General features: G+C 47.7%; 1 protein-coding gene across 1 annotated transcript in view; it reads right to left on the bottom strand.

Moving 5' to 3' along the window:
- The window catches only part of LOC144120310 (neprilysin-1-like), a 78,318-nt gene that overhangs the window by 11,809 nt on the left and 41,292 nt on the right, over positions 1–25,217 (bottom strand). Inside the window, exons 4-5 of the mRNA XM_077652696.1 lie at positions 24,125–24,357; positions 18,567–18,710 (exon numbers count right to left, since the gene is read on the bottom strand). Coding sequence (XP_077508822.1) covers positions 18,567–18,710; positions 24,125–24,357 — 377 coding nt within the window. The remainder of the gene's footprint in view (positions 1–18,566; positions 18,711–24,124; positions 24,358–25,217) is intronic.

Raw genomic sequence — 25,217 nt, 5'->3', positions numbered from 1 at the left:
CTAAACCGCAGCTGCCGTTCAAACCACCGACGCCGCCCTGTGATCGCGTGCGCTAACAAGCGCACGCCGACAACGGCGGGCCCTGCTCTGAGGGAAACCAAGGGATAACAATCTGACTTCTACAAAATGGTATTTATTGCTGCAACAACACTAACTCCAGCTAGCTGCAAAATGCTGAGGAATCGAGGTCGTCTGACTCCCCAACAAGGTTACGAGTGAACGTTCGTCCACGCTAGTGCGGAGATATACTTCGAGGCCGAACGAGACGAGATCGGGAGAAATGTCCTCCCCCCCCCCCCCTCCCAAATGCCTGGCCTCGGTGGCGGAAAGCAGAGAAACACTCCGAAACATCCGCACATGGCCAGTTCCCGAGCCCAATAGGAAGATCTGTCTCGCGTGCGCGCAGCTAGCACGCCATCCGTGGCGCTCACGTCGCTGCGACGCTGGTGGCCTCCCTTGTTAACTATAGAAAGGAGACCGCGGAGACGCAAAACAAAGGGGTAAGAGTGGGGAGACGCCCCACACTATGCCCCAATCTCTTCCCTCAACCTGACACCGTATTGGGCACCGGCAGGCTGTTTTTCCCGCTGTTGCTTATGCACCTTCTGACAGGTTGCCTGCTAATTGGATTCGAGGCTTATCACGAAGGTCCTGTAGGCGCAGACGGCTACTCTTTGGGCGCTAACTGGTGCCTATCGAGCCCAGTTCGTGCCCGACCTCTGCTACCATGGAACTCGAGCAGTTGAACGCACTCTGTTCTTTGTTTATTATCCGCACCCCAGTTATGCGTGGCGCCCTGTCTTTTCCGCATGATTAGATTTTGTGCTCGTTGGACAATATTCTATGCGCTCTTCTTACAGTGCCTCCTTACCTTTTCAATGACTGACAGCCTAGAGCAGAATATGCACTAATACTATGGTGGAATTAATAAAAACAAAAAATAAATAGTGTGTCACTCGGTATAAGGGGCTCAAATCATGGACTGCCACCTTCCGTGGAGCCCACATTTACACAGATGCCGCGTGTACTTATTTTTGGCTGCAGAAGCATCTGTTGTGTTCAACGGTCACGGAGGACACCGCCAACGTTCCCACTTTAAACTCCTGGGGGCCTCCAACCTCAATTGGGCGGAAGTCGTTGCGTTTACAAAGGCCTACAGCTTTGCCCTTAACGGTCGTTCTTCCTTGCATGTCTTAATATATTCGTAATCTAAAACTCTCCCTTCCGCTCTTTTCTCTTCGTCTACCATATAATCTAGAGTCCGACACCACAGTTAGCTTCACCGCACCATTCTCGCTGGCCGCCGGGTCCCGATTTCTTGCGTTCCTGCCCATCATGGCGTCTGGGGAAACGAGCTTGCGTATATGGCCGCTTCCCTCGTGAATATGCGTGATATTATGCGGCGTTTACCTCTCACGCCTTCGCCCGTACAGCATGCGGCTTCGCATGCAGTTACGCGCAGTGGACATTGGACGGAGTGTAACGACGGTGTCCTTCTTATAAAGCGATAGCGTTAAGGTTCTGTTCAGCGGACAACCGAAGTAGTTGGTGTGTCGAGAAAATCCGGATTAATCCAAATGGTCGCGACGTCGCCACCACATCACCTCGTGCGGGTAACTAACACATCATATAACAATATCACAGCAACACTGTGATGATGTCACTAGGCAATTCATCATCGGTGTACAGGGTCGTGACGTCATTGCACCACCACCATAAAGTGACTCTAAAGAAAGATAAACAGCTGCGGTGAGAAGATAATTGGTAGTCGGCACTCGAACAGCTGCCCCTGAGTCATGAACCGGGCGCGCTACCTGTCGACCACTGAGGAACGTTTGCACGAATTTGTTAAAGGGAGGCATTGTGTGTTTTGTGGTAAAAAAAAACAGTATTCGGGTCTACCAAGTTTTATGCAAAGAGATCCCCTGGCCGCTGAAAGGAGCCCTCAACGTTATCTCGTCATACGCTAAAGGCAGAGATAAAGTGTCCCCCGAATTTCTTTTTAGTCGGTACCTTCCATTTGGACCTTTCCGTCCTTTTACCGGCCTTCCCGCACTCTTCCAGAACATTTAACGCGTCATGGTCATTTTCCTTCCTATTTGTGTTGTTTCAATTTCATCTCCACTTCTGCCTGCCAATCCGGTCAGCATCTCGGTGACCCTTTACATTTCCTATTTGACTCTCCATTGACTGCTGTTCTTTCTGCGCAGACTGTTGGATACCCGCCCTCCATGCCTCCATTTCTGCCTTCCGCATCCGTTCCCGTGAACTCGATCTTTATTGACTTCTTTATTTCGCCAGATTTCTGATCTTGCGCCTAATGCACCGCGCAGGGCGCGTCCTCCCGTTGTTTTATAATTTTCACAGCCCATTTACTGCGATCCCTGATCGTCACTGCTATTCAAGCGGTGTACATTGGTGAAAGTCTATCTCTCCAGACATGCGAAAGGCGTCTTCTTGATGAGTTTATGCTTTTCATGTGTTATCATGAAAATTCCTGTGCGAAGAGATATCCGACGTCAAATGCAAGCACAACAAAGCACGTAGCAGAAAAAGATCTCACCATACATATGAGCTCGAGCGAAATCCGTACAGGCGCGAACCGAGCAGCTTCGTTTGCCGCTTCTTTAGACTACTCTGCCATCGCCGCAGCTTTTCTCTCCACGCGTTAAACTGTAAGCCTCTCGAGCTGTGCTGTGAAAATCGTCTTCATCCGGTTTCATCCGTGTATGATATATTCCAAACGGAATAGCACACGGCCACTTGCACCTGCCAGTCCAAGTTTGAACGTGCATCTGGTTTAAAGTCTACGCTTTATGGCACTAGATCAAATACTTATCCAAAGTTTATATCTTAATTAAACGAAGCAAATAATGCCCCAGATCATTTCAAAAGGTAAGAAAGCCTCTCGTGCTTTGGCGCTAGTTGGAGCAGCTGCGTATAGAGGGCTATAAACGACAGGTAAAAACGCAGAAAGAAAATAAAAATAGGATTAATTCAATGAAAAAAGTGTAAAACTATATCGGTACTAAAAAACGCAGATAAGGAAGGAATCGTTCTATAAAGACTCAAGAGGCAGTGGCCTACGTACTCTTTGAAGCTAGATCAGGGCCCCTTAGAGCGCGCAGCTACAAAAAATTGGCTGTGGTTTAGCTCTGGTTAACCCTAGTTGAATTGCGAAAGCTTCGTTTCCTCGGCACGTCGTCTACGCAGCATCTCATTCCGACGCTCTAGAGAACTCAAACCGGTCTCTTCTGCAGTTGAAGAGTCACTCCGGGACGTGGCACGACTTCTAGCTGCATCGTCAAGACGCTTCTCGAGTCGTGCGGCGCGTTCTTCTCCTCACAATCTCCTCACAGACCCGTAAACTCCGAGCAGAATAGGCAACAGCGTCAGTACCGACACCTGTCCAGATCTCACCTTCATTAAGTGCCCGGGACAGGCGCAATGGGAAAACGTGATGGAAACTCTAGAAGCGACCACTACATAATCAAAACCCAAGTAACCTCCGATCGACTCAAGCGGCAACTAGGCACAGCTAAAATCACAGATTGGAATGCCTTTACAGACGGATGCGACGGACTCCTCATCGAGGAAGAGATCCAGTCGATTGAAGAATGGGGAAACATACTCAAGCAAAGGCAAGGCGTGTACACCAAAGAGGTCAAAAGAAAAAAGCAAACACCTAAAGTAGACGCCAGGCTTCTTAGGCTATGGGAAGCCAGACGCGGCTTAACCAAGAGGTGGAAGGAACAGAAACACATCAGGAAGCTTAAACTTAAAATAGCGGAAATAACAGCTAAGGCAGAGGAGTACGCGGCGCACCTAGCGAGAGTAGACTGGTACCAGTTTAGCAGCTCCCTCAACGGTACTCTGAGCACGGCAAGGACGTGGCATATCCTAAAGGCGCTCATTTACCTGACCAAAACGAAGTCAGAGAATTACAAAGCGATCTACCGGCTTGTTCACCAGTTCGAGGGGACCGACGAGGAACTCCTGGACAAAGTACGCGTCAAATGCTTCGGAGACACGAACCCGACGGCGTACGCAGGAAGCTACCGGGGAGCAGAAAACGCAAACCTAGACGGACCCATCTCGCGGGAAGAAGTTTATGCCGCAATCAGAAGCACAACTAGACATACGCAGTGGGTGCGGATAAGATAAACAACGCACTAATCCGCAGTCTTAGTGACGAGCTAGTTGCAGAACTAACCGACTTCCTCAATAAACATTGGGTAGCGGAGACCGTTCCCGAGGAGTGGAAGCATGCAGAGGTAGTCATGATACCAAAACCGGGCAAAAAACTACAAATCGAAAACCTAAGACCCATCTCCCTCACATCATGTCTCGGCAAGTTGTACGAGAGGGTGGTTACAATACATGGAGGACCATGAACTGTACCCTCAAAGCATGTTCGGGTTCCGAGCCAAGCTGTCTACTCAAGACGTGCTCTTACAGATTAAAGAAGTCCTAAGTAACATTCCCAGGAGTGGAGAAAACGTGATAATGGCACTACATGTCAAGGGAGCTTTCGACAACGTGAGCCACAAAGCCATCCCAGCGGGTCTAGACGACCTAAACTGCGGCAGGAAGGTCTTCGGTTACGTCAAAGCTTTGCTCTCTAACAGGAAAGCCACGATATGGCTAGGAGATCTCCGCTCGGAGAAATTCTGCACCCCTAACAAAGAAACCCCCCAAGGATCAGTTATCTCGCCGACGTTGTTCAATATAGCAATGATTTGCCTAGCGAAACTGCTCAGGGGACTCGAGGGTATACAGCATGCCATGTATGCCGACGATATTACAATTTGGACAAACACGGGCTCACTAAAAGAGAAAGAAGGAAGACTACAGGAAGCCGTGACCTGCGTAGAAAACTACGTGAGGGCAAGAGGGCTGGCCTGTCCACCGAGAAATCTGAGCTGCTCAGAGTATGGAGAGGAAAACAGAACCGCACAGTCCCAACTAGCGACGAGCTCAAACTCGACGTCTACCTAGAAGGGAAGCCGATTCCGGAGAAGACACTCATAAGAATACTGGGCATGTGGATACAGTAGAACCAGCGCTGCTCACATACAATAACCCTCCTCAAGGCATCAACACTACAAGTCGCTCGCATGATTACGCGCATCTCCCATAAACGATCGGGCAGGCGGGAAGAAGACACTCTAAATCTGGTCAGGAGCCTAGTGATCAGCCGGGTAGCATACAGCCTCCCGTACTACAACCAAACCAAAAGTGAAATCCAGCAAATCGACGCGATAATCCGAAGAGCATACAATACCGCACTCCAAATACCCCAACGCACATCTACAGAGAAGGTCCTAGCACTTGGACTTCATAACACTTTTGAAGAGCTCAGAGAAGCGCTAAACATCAACCAACTGCAAAGATTACAACAGACCCTGACTGGCAGGGAGCTACTGCACAGGCTAGGATGCAGCGAACAAATTAAAGAAATACAAAGATCGCGAATATCCCGGACGAAATACGACGCGACATCAGGGTGGCCCCGATTCCTAAAAACATGGACCCCCATCTACATGGATAACGTAGAAGGGGAGAGCCGACTACATACAAAAATCATTAGCCCCTCAGGACACAGTGCTGTACGTGGACGCAGCCGCATACCCTAGGAAATCAGGGCAAGCCACCCCAATGTGGTAGCGGTGGTGATAAACTCGAACACACTAAAATTATTAGCGCATCGCTACGAGACTACACGGTAACCGAGGCTGAAGAAGCGGCCGTCAGTCAAGCGGCAGCGGAGGACTACCGGAATAAGCGGTCCCTAACCATTCTCACCGACTCTCAAGAGGCATGCCGAAACTACACGTTAGGCAAAATAGGACACACAGTGCTTCGCGTATTCTGCTCTGGAGGTCACCACACAAGAAGCACACAAGAAATAAACTGAGTTAAACACACGATAGTGTGGACGACAAGACACGCGGACGTGGAAGGCAACCGAGAGGTCGACAAGGCAGCTCGAGGATACACTACATACTGAGCCCCCTGCGATATCGGTCTCGAGGACGCCGAGCCAGTCCCTAGAGAGTACTCGGCTATACTCAACCACTACAGGGGCAGCAGGAAGCGGTATCCCCCATCGCACAAATCTCTCACCAGAGAAGACTCAGTAGCTTGGACGCTGCTACAAACGGGCGCATACCCGAACTCGAGCACACTCAGTAAGATACAACCCACACAAAACACAGACATATTCCCATGGTGCCAAGAAACATCCACGCTATCCCACATAACGTGTGCGTGCCAGAAGATAGATGCGGCACCAATAATACCAAACGCGAGTGCGGAGCAGTGAGAAGGAATGCTCTCCAGCAACCGTCAGGACGTCCAACTTGGGCTGATCCGACGGGGTCATCAGCTGGCAGGAGCATTCAGCGGAGCCCTTGACTACGGGCAGATGACCACTACTAAAAAGATGAAAGACACCATCTGATTCCGCGAATCTCACCGATCTTAGAGCTCAATAAAGCTTTTTCCTCCTCCTCCTCCTCCTCTTCTGGCGTCTCCTGAGGGCGTTTTCTCTTCCTTACTTCGCTCTGTCGATGTTGCGTCACTTTCGCGCTCTCCATAACGACTGCAATACACTGAGGCGAAGGGCATATATATATATTAAGCAAGCCAACAGTCAACGAAACCAAGGTGCATAAGGGAACGTTTTCTAAGGCTGGTCCTCCCGCCGAACCGTCGTGACTTAAATCCTGTTGTTTCTTCAATTTTTGGTGATTTTATATTATATATTGACCAAATCAGCTGCCAGAAATCACTTTTGGTATATATATATATATATATATATATATATATATATATATATATATATATATATATATATATATATATATATATGTGTGTGTGTGTGTGTGTGTGTGTGTGTGTGTGTGTGTGTGTGTGTGTGTGTGTGTGTGTGTGTGTGTGTGTGTGTGTGTGTGTGTGTGTGTGTGTGTGTCACCTCCTGAGCTGACACCTCCTCTTCCTCTATCCCAGCGGAGCACATCTGGTGGAGCGAGCGGCGACGGCAGCGGCGTCGACGGCGGCGCCATCTGTTAGAGCGCGGCTGCGGCGTTGCTAGGCAACTGCGGCTCAAGGTCGGCCACGGCATACGACATACGGCATACGGCGCGACGAGCCGAAATGGCTCGCTGGCTGGGCTTGTAAAGCTCTCGCTTTAAAAAATTTAACCAAGATGGCACATGTGCTGCGTGTGGTAAATCTGTAGGAACAACCGCGGCCGGTCTCGAGGGGAGCGCGTGCTTTTCTTCTTACGGCCTTCGCAATGGGGCCGGTCTCCGCCTCTCGTCGCACCTCGGTGGGGTCGCCACTGCCCCAACGCTTCGCCGTTGAGACCGCCGTCCACGCGGAAGGAGAGGCGCAGGTGGTAACCATCCAGCCTTTATATTTTGGCTCTTGCGCTTTACGCAAAGACAGTGTAGTCAGCTCCTTTGCCATAGAAGAAATCTCAAACAACGCATTAACGTTTGCGCGCTCTCGCCTTGAGCCAGACTGTGTATGGTCGAACGTATGCTTCGAGCACAGACGTCAACACGTTCTACCCTTATATTTGGCTGAAAAGCAAGGCTATCAGCTTCTGAACTTCGTCTACCGCCAGGTCTGAATGAATGTGTAGAATAATATGCGACACATGTAATACTTGGGTAGCAAGTTTCAAAGGGCAAAGGATTATACAGCGTAAATATAGCTTCTGAAGTTACAAGCGCAGCAATTTTAATTTTGCACAAGATCTGCATTAGCAGGAACTTATGGTGCTACCCAGGAAAACGCATCATGTCATTATCGAAAGGAACGGGTATAGACGGAACCCAACCCTTGCCGCAGGAGCAGAGCACGCAGCACGCACGCGACGTCCAAGATCTCCTCTTGGGAAGAGATTTTGAAGTTTGACAGAGTCTCATGGCCGCTTGTCCCATCCGAGGACAACGAACAAATTAAGCCGGTTGTTGACAGTACCTGCAAGCACGAACTAACAGCCAGCAAGGCCAAATTAGTTCGGTAATTGCGCTCTGTCTCAATAAATTTGGCATTCACGAGCGAACAGACTTATCTGAGAGGCAATGATAGCAGCTTTACATTATTCTCCTGCATTTCTGCAGCCTCGTCATCGCGTTCGATAAACCTCCCGAGAGCATGAACTTTCCTCATGTAACTCAGGAAACGAAGTAGCACGACAAAAAAGTTTTCCGCAACCTAACTGAGCTCCACTAAACCTCACAGCAGTGCACGTTACACAAGCTGTCTTAGCTTACAATGTAATGAACTAAAAATGAACATTTACTATGCTTATATATTAATAAAATTTCCTGAATTTAAGAGAATAGAAGGCATTGGACATTCACTTGCGTAATTTTATTTGAGATCCTCACAAAGATATTTTGAGATATTTTAGGCAGCCTCAGGAAACGCCACAGTTTGAATATACGTGAAAAACAAAAATGGCGCTTTTTATGGTAACTGAAGCGACTAATTGGACATACATATTTCTGAAATTTCAATACTCCGTACTCGTAAATATCCGTGCCAGCATGCGTGACTTGTACTGGTTGCTTCTGTTACGTTCTGGTAACGTTAGTCAGGCCAGAATGACGACAAGAAAGCTTGCGTCCAACTCAAAAACTGTTTACTGGGTTAACTCGTATCCTCAAACAGAAAGCAGTTCAGTGGCGCAGCAATAAAACAAGTGCTCGGTCAACTAAGGTCTTAAGGATGGTCGCCATCGGCATTGAAAAATTTAAAGGTGACATGGAACTTGAAACATTAGATGCCAAATGCGCTTACGACAATTTTGAACATGAAGAGAGACTTGCGCGCGGCTACTGTAATTCCAGAGAAATCCGATGGCCTCCTGTTTGACAACAAAAGCGGAAAGGCCCCGTGTGATTGCCTTCAAGGACAGAACAATGCATTACAATGCTTCTTGACACTTGCTCGCACATAATTATTTCGCATTCTTTTGAGCTATCGATACAGGCCTCTCTTTTAAGGAAGCTGTGATGTATATGAGGGTGGAAATTAGCACATTCAGGACACGCGAAAAGCGATATCGGCGTAACTATGTACTATATACATCTCCCAGCAATTACTTTATTTGACAGTTAAACGTTAGTGTATATGAGTCTGACTTCCAACTCTACAAGTATCGTCTTAAGACACTAGCTACGGCGCTATCGGATCTACGGCTCACGCGTCGTAGAGAATTTGTTTCTGCTATATAGTGCATTTTTGCATGGGACAAGCGTAAAACTTTCGTTCTCTGACTTTTCATTCTCTTCCCATTAGCATTAACTTGTCATTCCATCACGGACCTTGAGGCATATGAGAGGAACCGATCAGAGTATTTCCTTCTGGATTTAAAACCACAAATGCTCGACGAATGCGAAAATGATTTCTCATTTTAAATGTTTTCATTGAGTAAATTTTGTGACGAAGAATCTGTACACCTCTGTACTGCGTTGAAGATATGCAGCTTAAGCCATCTGCATTTTGTTTTCTTTGATTTCGGTGCTGCGCTCACCATGAACCAGCGGGCTACACCGCGAAACCAGGCAAAAGCCACCCGCTGCCACAGATGCAGGCGTGGAGCCAGCGGTATATAGGGTCGTCGCGCGTCTAGCGGCGGCGGGCGATGCAACTCCCGAAGAAAAACTCGCATTGCTTTCGCGGCGAATGCTAAGGCCGTATGAAATAGAGCGCGCGCGCGCCACCCTCGAGACCAACCGTGAAACAAATCAACACCTCACACTAGGATGTGATGGTATCCATCTGGATGTTGATTCAGGCACAGTCACTCTCCATTAGGCTCTAGGGTTGAACAATGGTCGTTTAAATTAATCGGTGGTTGAAGTTAGCAATAAGCGATTGGAAGATTGGTGGCTCAAACGCAAAGAGGTGACATAAGGTTTGAAGTGTAGGGGTGAAAATATATTTAAATGGGAAATTTAGATGAAGTGATAACACTGTTAAATAAAATGAAGGGTGAAAACCAGAGCATGATGGCAACTGCTGCCACCCCATTTCAAAGGGGGCGACCCTATCATCCATCCATCCATCGATCCACCCATCCACCCATTTATCCATCCATTCATACCATCCCCCAACCATCCACACCGCCCCCCCCCCCACACACACAGACACACACATCCGTCCGTCCGTCCGTCCTTCTATCTATCTATTCATCCATCCATCCATCAATCCATCCATCGATACATCCGTCCGTCCGTCCGTCCGTCCGTCCGTCCATCCATCCATCCATCCATCCATCCATCCATCCATCCATCCATCCATCCATCCATCCATCCATCCATCCATCCATCCATCCATCCATCCATCCATCCATCCATACATCCATCCATCCATCTATCCATCCATCCATTTCTTCGTTTCTTCACACCAAGGCACGCGCGCAAATACACAGAGCATCCACGCTCACCTTGTCACTGAGGCACGCGTCACCGTCGGTCACGCGTGGAGAGTGACTTCCAGAAAAATCGAGTCGCTTCTTTCCGACGACCCGCCGCCAGTATACCAGTATACACGACTCTCGCAGCCGGCATCCGGGCGCCGCCTGCTAGACCGCCTGCACATCCAAGTCGAGGGCACTCCAAAGGATACGTGTCGGATTCCGGAGCTACGGCGTCACAAGCTCTCCCGCGCAACATGGACACGCAGACACACGAAACCAGACCAGAGGGGCGAGCGCGAGCCCTCGGAACACCAACACGGATCCAAACAAAGTATACACTACGTCGTCGTGGCAGAGCCGTCGCCCATGAACATTGGATTCTATACGGCCGCCGTAGTTCACCAGGACCAATATGTTAACGGCCTCTCGTATCGAGCTCCAAATTCAGCGTCAGCCGATGAGGTAGCCATTGCGCTTGCCACCTCAGAACCGAATTCGAAGGTAATTAGCACAAATTCGAGTCGAGCCTGTGAACGCTATCTGTCTGGTGAGGTTTCACCTTTAGGCTACCATATTCTAAAGCTTGAAGTAAGGGAATTGAACCCGTCAGCCAAACGCATAATTTAGACTCCGGGTCATCAGGGCCTCAGAGATAACGAGGCTGCGGACGCGGTCACCCGAGCGCATAAGTGGGCCGGACGGCAGTAGCCTTTACAAGATGCCTAATCGTTTCATGTTCTTCGTGCAGAACATCCTCGCGGCTGTTGCTGTTTCGCTTTTTTGCGGCTTCGACTGAAGTGCGCCTGCGCAGCCATCTAGCTTGCGGCCCGTAGATGGGACCATCAGTTTGGCTACGAACTGCCATGTCACCCTTGTCGGTGATATACCTGGCGTGCTCGCCTGGGACCCTGATAGCTTCCCATGTGCCAGTCTGCATCGTCCAATCACCCTCGGCTCTTGGTCTACGTCAGCTCCTCCTCGGACTATAAATCAGACCGCACCGGCTTACCGCTTCAGTGGGCAGGACGGCAGCAGCCTTTAGAAGATGCCTAATCGTTCCATGTTCTTCGTGCAGGTATGTTACCTCGATAACGCTCTTTGCGTTCAATCTTATGATCGTTGTTTGCTGCAGTTTTCCTGCCCGCCGAGTTTTTTGGCGTCTGTTCAAATGCTATATTTTGCTTCTCTCGCCTTCTACAGAGCGGGGACGTTGAATAAAATCCATGCCCCCCTAAACGATCATTCTCCGCTAACTCGTCTAAACATCTTAGTGGGAAGCGGGCAACGCTCTTCAATTCTGACTCGTCTTCCGTTCTGGGAGAGGCAGACGTGCTTTCGCAGCTCACGCAACTGCTTGCTGGTCAAAACCGAATCACTAGAGACATTACAGATATTAAGAAATCTTTTTCCGCTCGTCTTGATGATCTTGAAGCTCGTGTCTCATCACTGGAATCATGTGCAACTCCTTCAGCCTCTGAGTATTTGAACGCTAACCTCAGCTCGGACATTGCATCCTTAAAAAACAGTTTCCAACCTGGTTGTAAAGAATACGACTTGGAAAACCGGTCAAGGCGGAACAACCTTGTTGTACACGGTCTACTAGAGAGTCCTGATGAAGATGGCAACAGTTTATTGTCCAAAATCTGCCAAATATTTACTGACAAGCTTCGCATAGGGTGTCCCCGTATTGAGCCTTGTCATCGCATCGGACGACCCAGTGTTGGACGTACACGTCCTGTCATACTAAGGATCCTTGATTTCAGTGATTCTTGTCATGAAGAACCTGTCAAAACTCAGAGGGGAAAATTTTTACATCACTGAGGATTTCTCGGCGAATGTCCGAGCCCTTCGTAAGAAAATATGGAATGCATCTTCCTCGCTTCGTAACGGTGGTGCAAAGGTGAAGCTTCGGTACGACCATGCTTTCATTGATGGTGTCAGGTACACATGGGATGAAGCCTCGAGTGGCTTGAAACGGGGCCCCCGTCACGATGTGTCCGAATCTTCTGAGCTTCCTTCGTTATCCAGTCACGTGGCTACCGAATCTACTCAGCCTCCTTCGTTACCCCTTCACGAAGCAAGCGAACGTACAGAGCTTCATTCGTCACCCCGTTGACAGCTACCTAGCTCTCCAACCAGTCTCGTTGTCTTAAATCTTAACGCTAGAAGCATCTGAAACAAACTCCCCGATCTTCTCGCGCTTGTGTCCTCCCATGACCCTCACATTATTGGCATCACTGAAACCTGGCTACACACTGACAAATATGACTCTGAATTTACCCCACCTGGTTACCTTGCTATCCGTGCCGACATGCATGACGTCAAAGGCGGTGGTGTAGCTTTACTTCTTCGTTCATATTATAGATTTTCCATCCTACCCGCTCCTTGCAACACTGAGTCAGTTTGGTGCAAGCTTTATTTAAAAAAACAGACTGTTATTATCGGCGTTCTTTACCGACCCCCCGGAACATCTGTTGATGTTTTGCACTCTGTTGGCCAGTTCATACATAGTCTCAGCACCGAACATGATCTTCATGGGTGATTTCAACGTGCCTGGTATTCACTGGCCATCGTTGTGTTATTCTGGCCGTGATGCTTCTTTAGGAAAAGAGTTGCTAGATCTCTCGCTCTCTCTTGGACTCACACAAATAGTTACGTTTCCTGCCAGACTAAATTCGCTGCTAGACTTAATCTTCCTAAGCCCCAATCTGATAGAGACCGGCTATCATTGTACGGTTTTCGATAGTATTTCCGACCGTGAGGCAGTTCTCCTTAGCCTGTCGCACCTCAGTAGTAACCCACAATTCCCGTTCACGTCATTTCTGGATTTCCATCATGCTGACGATAACGCCGTAATCGACAAACTGGCCGAGTGCTTCGACTCCTTCTACGCTCTCAGTCGTGACGGCGATGTTAATGACCTCGTTGAATATTTTGAGAAGATTGCTAGACTGTGCATTAAACTGTTTGTTCCCGTCAAAAAGAAGAAAACAAATCCTACTCTCCCTTCGATTAATCGCGATGTTTTGCAGATGTCACGTCGTGTGTCTCGGCTGAGGCGCATGACACGTAACAATAACCCTGATGCTGTTGCTCGATTTCAAAATGCGAAAAATGAACTTCGTAATAAAATGCACTCTGCCAAAAATTTCTATTTTTGTTTTCAGCTCCGAGGGCTGCTTAGAGATAACCCACGTAAATTTTGGCGCTCTGTTCTACCCTCCGGCACTTCATCCACCTCATTCTTTATCTATGAAGAAATTGTCACTGGCCCTGCTCAAATATCTGATTCATTTAATGTTTGCTTTCATTCTGTCTTTGCACGTGATGATAACATGATTCCATCTTTCAGTCTTCTTAATCATGATCGTTCTATCCCTGGTATCCCGGTTATCACTCAGGGCGTTTTAAATCTTATCTTGCACCTTGACTCAAAAAAATGCGCTGGACCGGACAGTATCCCAAACACCTTCCTTGCACGTTATTCCCTTTGGTCATGTCGATATCTCTCAATTATTTTTCAAAAATCTTTCTAGTGGCGTCGTCCCTTCCTCATAGAAACTTACCAATGTACTCCCGCCCTATAAATCCGGCAACAAACAACTTCTTTCTAACTATAGGCCGATCTTTTTAACTGCAGATTCATGTAAGATCCTAGAGTACCTTATTTATAAACAAATTATGGAATTTCTTGAAGCAACTAATCTTCTATCAAGGGCTCAACACGGGTTTCGAAACTGATTTAGTGCAGTGACTCCGTTAACCGAATTTGCACATGACATTCTTCTCAGCATAGATGCCGGTAACCGAATAGACGCCATATTCATCGATTTCTCAAAAGCTTTTGACACGGTCCTTTACTCTAAACTGTTGTGCAAACTAAAAGTCATTCGCAATAATTCTCAACTCGTTGATTAGATTGCCGATTTCCTCTCGCACCGCTTCCAGTCTGATCGCTTCAATTCCGTCGATTCTTCATTAGCTGATGTAACCTCAGGTGTTCCCCAGGGCTCTGTCCTTGGCCCTTTGTGGTTTTTACTCTATATTAATGATTTGCCTGACAGTATAACCTCAAAGATTCGTCTATACGCCGATGATTGTGTATTGTACCACACTATTAACTCTGTCAATTATCACTTCCTTCTGAATCAGTCTTTTGGTATGTTGTGTGACTGGTGCAATACGTGGCAAATGAAAATCAATTTCAGCAAAACATTTGCCATGTCTTTCAGCAACCGCCTATCACCTTCTAATTAGGATTATTCATCCCTACAAAGAGTAAATGAATATAAATATCTCGGCGCTATTCTTTCAATATCACATGGTAAAAACACATCGATCAAATCACAGCTAAAGCTCATAAAAGGGTAGGTTACTTGAGGCGCACAGTACGGGATGCTCCTAAAGAGACCAAATTGCTCATGTACAAAAGTAATTCGCCATATTCTTGAATGCGCTCCAAATGTTTGGAATCCATATAAGCAGTGTGAAATTGACCAAATTGAATCTGTACAACGAAAATCTGTAAGATTTATTGTCCGCCGCTACGACTTTCATTTTTCACGCTCTTCTGCGATGTCTTCCCTAAACTTAAATCCGCCCGAATCCCGCCGGAAAGCTGAGTCCTTAAAACTTCTTCACTCAATAGTGCATTCTGCTAATTGCCATTCATAGGGCAAGGATATCTCATTTTCAAAACCATCTGTAACCAGGAGCCATCACGATCTTAATATCCAACCTTTTTGTCCGTACTAACGCTTTCAAATACAACTTTTTCCCACGTACCGTGGAGAGTTGGAGCCCTTTGCATGGAAATATTCGTGCATTACCAATTTCGGATTTTGCGTCGGCAATTGAGTCGTAGCATTGTATGGTGTTGCGTGTAGCGTTTATATCGGTAAATTCTTGTCATGTCCCCTTTTATGCGTAGAATTGTACCACGTCATATGTAACCACTCCTGCTGTAGCGCCTAGAATGGGGCTGCAGTATTTTCAAATAAATAAAATAAAGAAAATACCCACCGGGCACCTCACCCATGCTCCTCCGGCTCAGAGATTAAGCAACCTGTTCTGCGGTTTAGGGAAATTCTGGAATTCTATGACGAACGGCATCGGCTTTTCCCGTTCCTTTCTTAGTGCCAGATTAAAGCCGATGAGCGAACTCTCAGGCGCCTGCAAACCAACACTTTGTTGTGTCCTGCAACAGCAAAACAATTTGACTCCAAAATTGATGGGAGCCGCCCTCACTGTGGCGAAGTGTGCGATGACATCCACATGGTTTGGGCCTGCCAGGAGAATACTACCCTTCCCCCAAACCCTTCCTCTTCCCGAGAGGCATGGGAGGCAGTCCTCCCCAATTGCTCGGGGCTACAGTCTGAAGGGATCTACTGCAACGGGCGCGAGTAGCGGCCTTGTCCAACCGAGTCCCGGACTAAGGGCTCCTCCTTTACATGTTTAGGGCCATTTTTGGTCACCTAACTATCCTTTCACTGAATAAAAAGTTCTCACAGGCGCCACGTGCGAGAGAGGTGAAGAGAGCATCATTGAGCAACGTCGAGGTTATGCGCTATCCGCCGGCAATGAGTGAAACGTTTTCCAAGCTTCTCGAATCACCGACGGCGCGTGCGCCAGCGTGATTCCTTTAACGGCTCGCCGGCTTTTCAAGTGTGTACAGATTTCTGTGACACCTCTTTAACTTACTTTGCTTACTTCACTGCTCTTTTCTTGTTATAATTTCGAGATTTCAGATTTTTGAGCAGCGCTGCCAAGGACGTCCTGTGAGTTCCACCAAGATCATCGGAACCTGTACCTCATCATTGCATTTTGTGTAAAAATAATATTTGCTAAACCTAACCAACACTTAGGAAGCCGAACGCGACAGCGTTAGTAGCGAGATTGCCTTCCTTCGCAATTCCACACCTACCAATACGCTACGCACGCCTTCATCTTGGACCCTCTTTCTTTTTGCACAAAGAGCCGCTGACACGACTGAAAAGCGCTCCTTCGCCGCTCCTCTACCCCCACAGCCATGTCATGCTCCCTGCCATATGACTCCCAACGTCAACCACAGGTCAGGGAAAACTTTCCACGCGCTCTGACTGCTGGCAGGTCGCACCGCGCCAACTCCTCACCTGTCATCCGCCTTTGCATTTGGTGAGCGGCGCCTTCTCATTGCTTGATGGTGGGGTGTGACGTAACGACATGTGCCGACCAAAGCTAAATTAGTGTTAGAAGGCGCGCGGTTTATCCTCTGAATCTCCGCTGTCACTCTGTTGCTTTAAACTCTGTATTCGCTTGCCGGATATGCACAGTATTGCTACTGTACCCCTTTTTAATTTAGTTTTATTGGCATTTTAAGCACATTTCATTTTTTAGCTTTTTGTGCTCCTTCATTTATTTTTTACTGACTTCTGCCGACTTAGGCCTGACTATGCATTAGCTTTCGTATCGGCTTTCCTTCATATTATTTTTATGTTAACTTCTTCGTCGAGGGTAAATTCAATTTGGTTCAGCGTGGTGACCGCAGTAGTTGTCGTGGTAACCGGAAGGTGGTAGCCATGTACGGCGAAGGAGGAGGTGGATGTTTAGCGTGTAGAGAGGGTGTAATGCCGAACCGGACTGTGCAGCCGCGGTAAACATCTGCAGCGTGCCTACCGTTGAATAGGGAGGGCGTAGCGAGGGAGGAAGGCTTAACCACAGCGTAATTAACGTGGAATGTGGAGGGCACGAGAGAGCGGAGGACGGCGTAACCGGATGGCGTTTGCCGCAGGAACCGCAAGGAGAGCAGAAGTGCTCCCGTGGAAGGAGGAAATGGGAAGACTTTAGGAATGCGCAACCGTAGGGCGGCTGTCACGGGTAACCACGGAAGTACGCGAACATAGCCAGATCGGGGGAGGACGCAACAGGCACGTGGTTATCGTGGAAGTAGTGGGTGGGGGGTTTGTAGAGGAAGGAGGAAAGTCTAGGAATGCGTGGCCGGGGGCTGGTGACCGTAGCAGGAGAAGGGAATGGTGACAGCAGGAATGCGCAACTGGAGGATGGCTGCCGCGGGAGCTGCTAGAAGTGTGGTTAGCGTAGAAGGAGGAGAGTGCGCAGAGAGCGGAGGAATGCAGCACGTACGGCCCGTCTGAAGTGGCAGCTGGGAGGCTCGTCGCCCGAGTAGTCTCAGCGGAGGTAGTGCCGTGCGGATGGTATGGCGCACTGTAGAGGAGCGCTAGTCGAAGAACAATTATGTGTGTTACTCATGAGGAGAGTCGCTATTGTAGCTTTTTAATGAAATTTATTCTCATGTACATCAATGGGCCAAGTTGCGATGAAGGATGCAGTAATGATTAAAGTAATGGAAAAAGGTATGCTGATTTTATCAAGTCCAGTAGTGAGCGACGGCGTGGTCCCTGCGTCCAGGCAATATATGAAGCAGGGTTGCTCGGTGGAAAACCCCCTACCTTCAGGTGCCGGATCCTTGTAGGATTGAGAGCAAGGCAGTCCCACAGTATGTGATGAATGTCGTCTTCAGTGCCCCCGCGTTTACATATCGGGCACCGTTTACATATCGCGCTTAACATATTCATTCATTGCTGTAGTTCTTCCATGTAATAAAAATAAAAAGCTACGGTGATGGTCCAGTGGTGTATTACACTGTTGAGTTCGGGCTGATGGTTTCTTTAGGGTTGCTTTTCAGCTGGCTGCCACTTTTACAGAAAAGTTCAGAAGTTTCCTAAAAAGTAGGCGGTTCATGTTCGTGTGTTTTCCAGACAATGTTTGCTTGGATTTCAGAGAATTGTAGCTAAAAGCATTTTCCGCTTAATAAAATGCTCATATTAGTGGAAAGAACCAACAGGGGGATAGGCGTCTCACGAGCGCCACCTCTCAAGCTCGGGTTCTCACGGTTGCACTATACAACTACTTAGTCCCGAAATTCATGAGAAATTGCCGCTGCATGTAGCGCTGCAAGATGATTATTTTTAGACGTTTCACTTCTAGACGACTTATTTCCTGATCACCTGCATTAACTTAAATGCAGACAGCTATCAATGATATAAAGGAACAGATCTGAGCCTGACATGAATCGTCACAAAATACTGCCGCAAGTTGTCCTTTTCTTCTGGGATTAAGACAAACTCACTGCATTGTATGAGTTCTGCACGCACGCCGTGTTGTTCGCATAGCGTTGTCTGGATTCAGCAGGAAGCCACTCGCGCAGCTCGTTGTTATCGTCGAACTGCGACCCCAGAACGTCGTAGCCGTGCATGACCTCATGACTCACGAGCTGCAAAGGCAAACAATTGAAAGAAATGCGCTGGACTTCTGTGTAATGCACGCTCGTAGCAGGAATGCCGAGGGCAAAACGCGCAAAACGATCTCGCGCTTTAGGAGGGTGAATAGGCATGAACTTCCGCACTGCCTCCTCTGAAATAAAACTCACTAAAATCATTGCCAATATTTTTAACATGTTTGTTGGAGCGGCGAAATTAAGGCATCCCCGTGAACTGCTCCAAGTTAGGGAGAATTGAAAAGTTTCTACAGAATCACACTTTTGGAGATGCGTGAGGCAGTGCTTAGAAGACCGCCCTCATTCCTTTGCCGAACTAATGACAGCAAATAGTAATTTATGTCACCTGAAGGAAATAGCTTAATTATTGGACGTTTCAGGTAATCGGCTTTAAAATAGTATTACCGGTGCACCGAGCCCGGGTAATTTTCGTTGACCGACATACACCGGAAGCACGCTGCTGCGAACCAAGCTGCTACCGCGTCAAGAAGCGTCCACTTTCGTCTCCTGGTTGCAAACAGTCTTATAGCCCACGGTACATAGCAGGTGTAAGGAACTATGGGGGCTAAGCAAAGTGCTGACGCAACACTGGCGAGCCCGATGCTCCAACAACACCAGATACGACGCGTTACACAATACCCAGCTGCAGAGCAGGTTAAGTTATTACTGTTAGTTTTTTCGCAAGCGGTGATACGCCCTTGCACAGGCACCGACAAAAGCCACTGCGTTAGTAAAAAAACATCTGTGCAAATCCGAGCCTTCGTTGCGTCCTTCGCTACGGCTTTAGCCGCTGTTACACAACTGATGGGTGTTGCTTTCGGCTGGTTTCTGGCAAAATCTACGCAACTAATCAAGGCTACCAGCAGTATATCTAATTTATTATGGGGACGAATACCCCGTCAATCAACGTAGCGAGTCCCGCATATGAGGTGCTGCAATGTATCGCTTTTGGAAGCAACCACACCACCCATATAAGCTTGTTTCAAACTTGGAATAGGCATATAATAATAGGCACAGGAAAAATTAGCCGCTTTTTTTAATAGAACCCGAGAGCTTATAAGCTCCACTAGTCACATAGCAGAGCGATAGCCAGCATTAAAAAGCGACAGACGAACGGCCTGGATTTCATGGGTACAAAGCTTTTCCATGAGGGCAAACAGTATTGGAGATTTCCACGAAGTGTTGATGGATGTTTATCGACATGCCATGATCAGCAGTGCTGACTGTTCTTACACGGTGCGAAAATCTGAAAAATGCGAGCACATCTCGGGTTTATGCTGCATTGTTTCATGTAAACAATGGTTTGCGAAAACGCTGAAAGGTAAAATGGTTCACGATGGCTTCACTTCTGACCGTCGTGCGCTTGGATTGCAATTGAGCAAGCTCACACCCAGTAGCATTCACGTGTGGCCATTAGTTATATCGATCAAGCAACGTTCTTGTACGTACATGCACAAGCAAACTTGTTTAGAGCGCTGGAGTGGTGTGCTTGGGAACAGATCCAATGGTGTGTCTAGGGCGAGGTGCTCGCTTCTTGCGTTTATTTCTGTGCAGGCTCGCTTCAGCGGAAGCACTATACCCAGTACCTTCTGTGAGATTTCGCTTCGTTTTCTCTGCAGAGGACCGCTGGAGAAAAGCCTGCTCACTTACGTACGTTGCGCCGTGAACTGGATACAATCGAGTCGAGGCGATAGGGTGGATAGGGTGGTAAACGCAAGCTCCAGTTTCTCCTTTTACTTGCCGGTAATCCAATTCCCTGGCGTGAAACGGATCAAGTACAGCTTACCGATCATGTCTAGCGTGCAAACACTTGCCCCTTGCCAGCGAGTTAACTCAACCTGCTTCGCCGCTTTATTTTTTTCTTGCCGACCAGTCCGTAATTTCTCAAATGAGCTGGTTTCTACAGTCTGGTCTTTCGCTCAGAGCTTTTACGTAGATAACCGTGAACCACGTGTGCACAGAACACAGAATGAACAGACATAAACGCGAAAATGTAAAACGCATAATATGCTAGTGCTTTAATTTCAACTTTGGTTACGAAGAGGTACAATTTTACGAGCATTGAGATCTCCTCGCGGCCCTAATTATGACTACCAACCACGATTACCACCCTAATCGTTCAATTAAAACCAAAAATTGGTTTAATGGCACGCAGCTATTACCTGCGAGAAAGAAATCATCCTTGTGAAAACACCGCCAACGCACGACCATCGACGCTGCGCTTGGCTTGGCAATCCACAGTTTCTGCACGCAAAGATGGCTTCTCTACGGACTGCTAGCCATGGTTAAGCAATGACATGATACCTATCGACTTCTCCATGTTGCCGACGTACAAAAGGCGCACAGCAGTGTCTGCCGAGCTTTCGTTTTGACAGGATGCTCGAGGGACGACGCCCGAAAGTGGCACCAGCAGCACGCAGCGCGAATCTCTCGGGCGAGTTCTCCGTAGACGGAATCGCGGAGCGGCCCAAGTGTGTGGCGTCTATGTTGTGAAATTCGCCGGCATTTCATAGGAAATCTCAGACAATAACGTGAGAATGCGTCCACGATGCACTCAAAAAGAAGCAGACAAATGGCTCCACGCACTGCCGATCATTCTGGAATAGTTCGCTGCGCAGCCGTAGCACGGCGTGGATGTCGAGAAGATCACCATTATTTCGACAAAAATACCGTCCCTAGGCACTACATCTAGATCCGCCTAATCCACTTAAACAAAGGCCCATCGGCAAGAACAACACGCGAGGTACTAAACCTTGGCGTTCACCATTGCCATATTCAGCCAAGTAGAAACACTACTAAGCACATCCTACAGGAGAAAAATAACACTAATTGCGACGCCCGCTATGATGCAGGAGCTGCCAATGCAGGCTGCTACGCGCGCGATTGTGAGTGGGCCTGTTGCGGAGGGAAGCACTTGAGTCGTCAGGGCGAGAAGGAAACAGTGCGGGCACTTTTTAGAGCTACAGCTATTGGTATAGGCGGATGCAACTCGAGAACGATGAGCAGACTTCCTGAGAGAAGACCCTCCACCCAATGGTGTCCACAAATTTTCATGAGGCCGCGGTTCATCCGATTAAGCCCTGGTATTCCCTGTTAGCAAGGTAGCGGGCAGAGTTGGTGTGCGAACAAACCAGGGTTAATGACATCCTAGTCGAAATCAAGAGCAAGAAATAGGCTTGGGCAGGGCATGTAATGCGAAGGGAAGATAACCGCTGGCCCTTAAGTGTTGCGGAGTGGATTCCGACAGAAGCAAGCGTAGCAACGAATGGCTGAAAGTTAGGTGGGCGGAAGAGGATAGGATAGGATAATTTTGTTGAGCTGTAGCGCAAGCGCTTTTATGGTGGGAAGATGAGATTAAGAACTTTTCGGAGAGAGGGTGGCCGCGGCTGGCAAAGGAGAGGGTTAATATGTAAAGACACGGGAGAGGCCTTTGCCCGGCATTGTGCGTAGTAAGGATGATGATAATGATGATTCCCCGTTCACCTGCTTCCCTCCTGCGACTTCACGCTAGCAAGTCCAAGTGGATCGGTTAAGAAGGAGAGGGTTTACACCATTGCCTGGAGGACCTCCTTTAAGGGGCATTTTCCGCTTTGTTCTTTAGTTGTAATGCGACTATAGGACATTTAACACCGGACAACGCGTCTCACCCACCCCGTTTATTCTCGCTAGCAGGTGGCGCTGCGAGTCTGTTTGCTCACATAAGGTGCGATCACTTTATTTGTACCTTTAATATAAAATTAAGCAGCACATGTTAAGACTCAAGAAAGCTGTATATAATGATTAGCCTCGAGGTGGAGCGGTTAAACCTTAAGGAGCCAAATATCGTTTCGCGGTTAGAGCGAAACAGTTGGCGATTTGAGTTCGGTCAGCATGGTCAGCTCAGCGCAGCTGTTGTTTAGTTCTCCGGCTTGCACAGCAAAAGAAAGCACTCTAATTCCTGTCAATTTCTTTATTAGGCCTTGGAGAATTTTCTAACAAATAAACCTAAATAGACAATCACTGTCTCGTCTGCCATGCTCTTCCTCAGGACACTTGCCGACACAAGCGATAGATTTAGTGATGGTGTCGACGCTGCCAACCAGCTGCCGTCATTATAATGGCTATGAATGCTGCACTTCAGGCGAGTAAGCAAGGAAGAAAATGCCTGTCTCGCGACCAATTTGCCGCTATTTCGCTGCAGGCCTATACGTCTATCTTAGGTTCAGTGGCTTCAATGCAAGAGAGCACGTCACCGCACTTTTCAGTGTTCGCTTACACAAGAGTCACCGGGACGTCAATGTCGTGCATGGCGAGCGCATTTTGTCTTCGCGTTAAACTCTGTTCATATCCATGCTGGAAGCGCTCTCACCTACACAGCCTTTAGGGCTCTTTGGCAATGTCCCAACGAAGCGGCAGTGACAAGTTAGAATTGTATTTACTGTGAGCTGTATATCGCATGATAAATTCCTGTACCATCCATCAGTCCGACATTTAATATGAGTAAGAGTACTTAATCTGATTACCTAAGTTGAATGAAATCGACAGAAAAACTGCTACAGTAAAGGCCGCAGTAGTTAAATAACAGTCGCGAAAAAAGCTTAGCTACAGAAGCGGCAATGCCACTTTGGAAACAGGTTCCGGTTAGAGTTTCTTGGTGCTTCGCTGAGAGATGTCCAAGGTGTGCAGCTGGTGGTGCGAGGTCGGGTAATACGCTTTTCTATACGTGTGTTCCAAAAGAAATTTGTTCTCCTTTAACCACTAAAGGTAACGTATGCAAATTCAAAATGTAATGAAAGAAGGTTTACTAGAGATCGCATCGGGCCTTCTAAATAAATTTTATAACTCGAAATTTCTGCTGCTGGTCCTCAAGGATTCATTATGATACAATTAAAGACAATCTCTCGCGGCGACTGCGTTTTCTTTTGTTGAAGTACGTGTTGCATAATTATTCACAAAATAAATACATGTATTAATTAGAAATCTAATCATATCCTGTCTCTTAACTAGCGAATATTTTTTCACACCAACAGTTTAAAACATATCAGCTTGGCAAATTTACTGAACCTAAAATGCGATGCTCCGTAGCTGTTATAGCTCATTTACGAAAAATATATCTGCAATGAACAAAATAAACCATTCCATATCTGTTGTATACCTCAGCGAGAAGTGAAAACAATCAGGCGTCCTGACGAGGTAGTGATAATCAGCCTTGTTTACTCAAGGCAATTCCGGTATCACTAAAGTATACAGGTATACAGCCGATGTGCGGCAAACTGTACCACGAATGCAACCGATCAAGCACTATACCTGGCCCTTTTTTTTAGAAGATGAAGACCACTGACCTTGAAAGGTATTTCGCTCTTTTAGGCAAGCATTTTCGCTCGTTTGGTTAACGAAGTGGCCTGGTTCGGTATGGAAGTATGCAAGCTCACCATTCCGGCACCGCCGAAGTTGAACGCAGCAGGGCCTTCGGTAAAAAAGAAGGTCGGCTGGAGGATAGCAGGCGAGATTGTCATGAGGTTGGCCGTCCTCACGTAGTCACTCTTCACGTCGGTCTCATCGTATATGACCCTTGTCTCATCGGTCCACGAATTGCGGGCAGAAAGAGACGACGCCTTGAGCAACGTGCTGAAGAACTGCCCCTTCAGCACGTCAGCAAGGGGCGCTGTGCGGAAAAACCGTCGGGAAAAATACCAGTTCAATGATAATGTACAAATACCATAAAACACTAAAAACTATAACGTCATTAACACAGACATTTCGGCAGTCATTTATTGTAGAGCGATGCCCTATTGGAGCGTAGGCAACCTTGTTGCCGTGACAAAACTGAAAACTTTCCGAGGCGATTATCCGCCAATACGCACTCCATTTGCAAACGCCAAACAAGGTAAACGCTCCGCGACACAACAGAGAATTGCAAACAATAACATTTTGAATAACAAACACTGGGAGTCACATTCTGGCCTGCGTGCTTCTGTGTTTGCCGTTGAGCTATTTAAGCGACCTACCTTTTCAAATATAGTATTATTCGGCCTCTGCTCCAGCTCAATTATCTCAAGCGAGCGCTCGAAATTGTGAGAGCGCATCACTTAAAGCAATATTCCAATATTTCAATGACTGATAAGGTTTTTAGGCACACAGAAGCCAATTTTTTAAATGTCTCTCATATAAAACGAAATAGGTCTTTTCTTCCTAAAAATTTAAGCTTTAACCTAAAACCTAATGTTCCTATTCACTCAATGACCCAGCTTCACCAATTCACCCAGCCTAGCCCGTTGTGCCCAACTGCCATGGCCATTGACACCCGGCGCCCGGCGCCGATTGTTTTCCACCCACCGCGAACACCGCCATCTTTTCACGGTGACGTGTTGGAAGACGCTGAGGATTGGCTGGAGACCTTCGAGCGGGTCGCCCGCTACAACAGCTGGAGCGATGAGCGCAAGCTCCACAATGTATATTTTGCTCTTAAAGAGTCTGCCCGGACGTGGTTTGAAAACCACAAGAACACCCTTCCCACCTGGGAGA

The sequence above is a fragment of the Amblyomma americanum genome, chromosome 2 (genome assembly GCF_052857255.1).
Source record: "Amblyomma americanum isolate KBUSLIRL-KWMA chromosome 2, ASM5285725v1, whole genome shotgun sequence".
Lineage (NCBI taxonomy): Eukaryota > Metazoa > Arthropoda > Arachnida > Ixodida > Ixodidae > Amblyomma > Amblyomma americanum.
The sequence above is the reverse complement of the archived record's forward strand: the minus strand, read 5'-3'. Positions and strand labels throughout refer to the sequence as shown.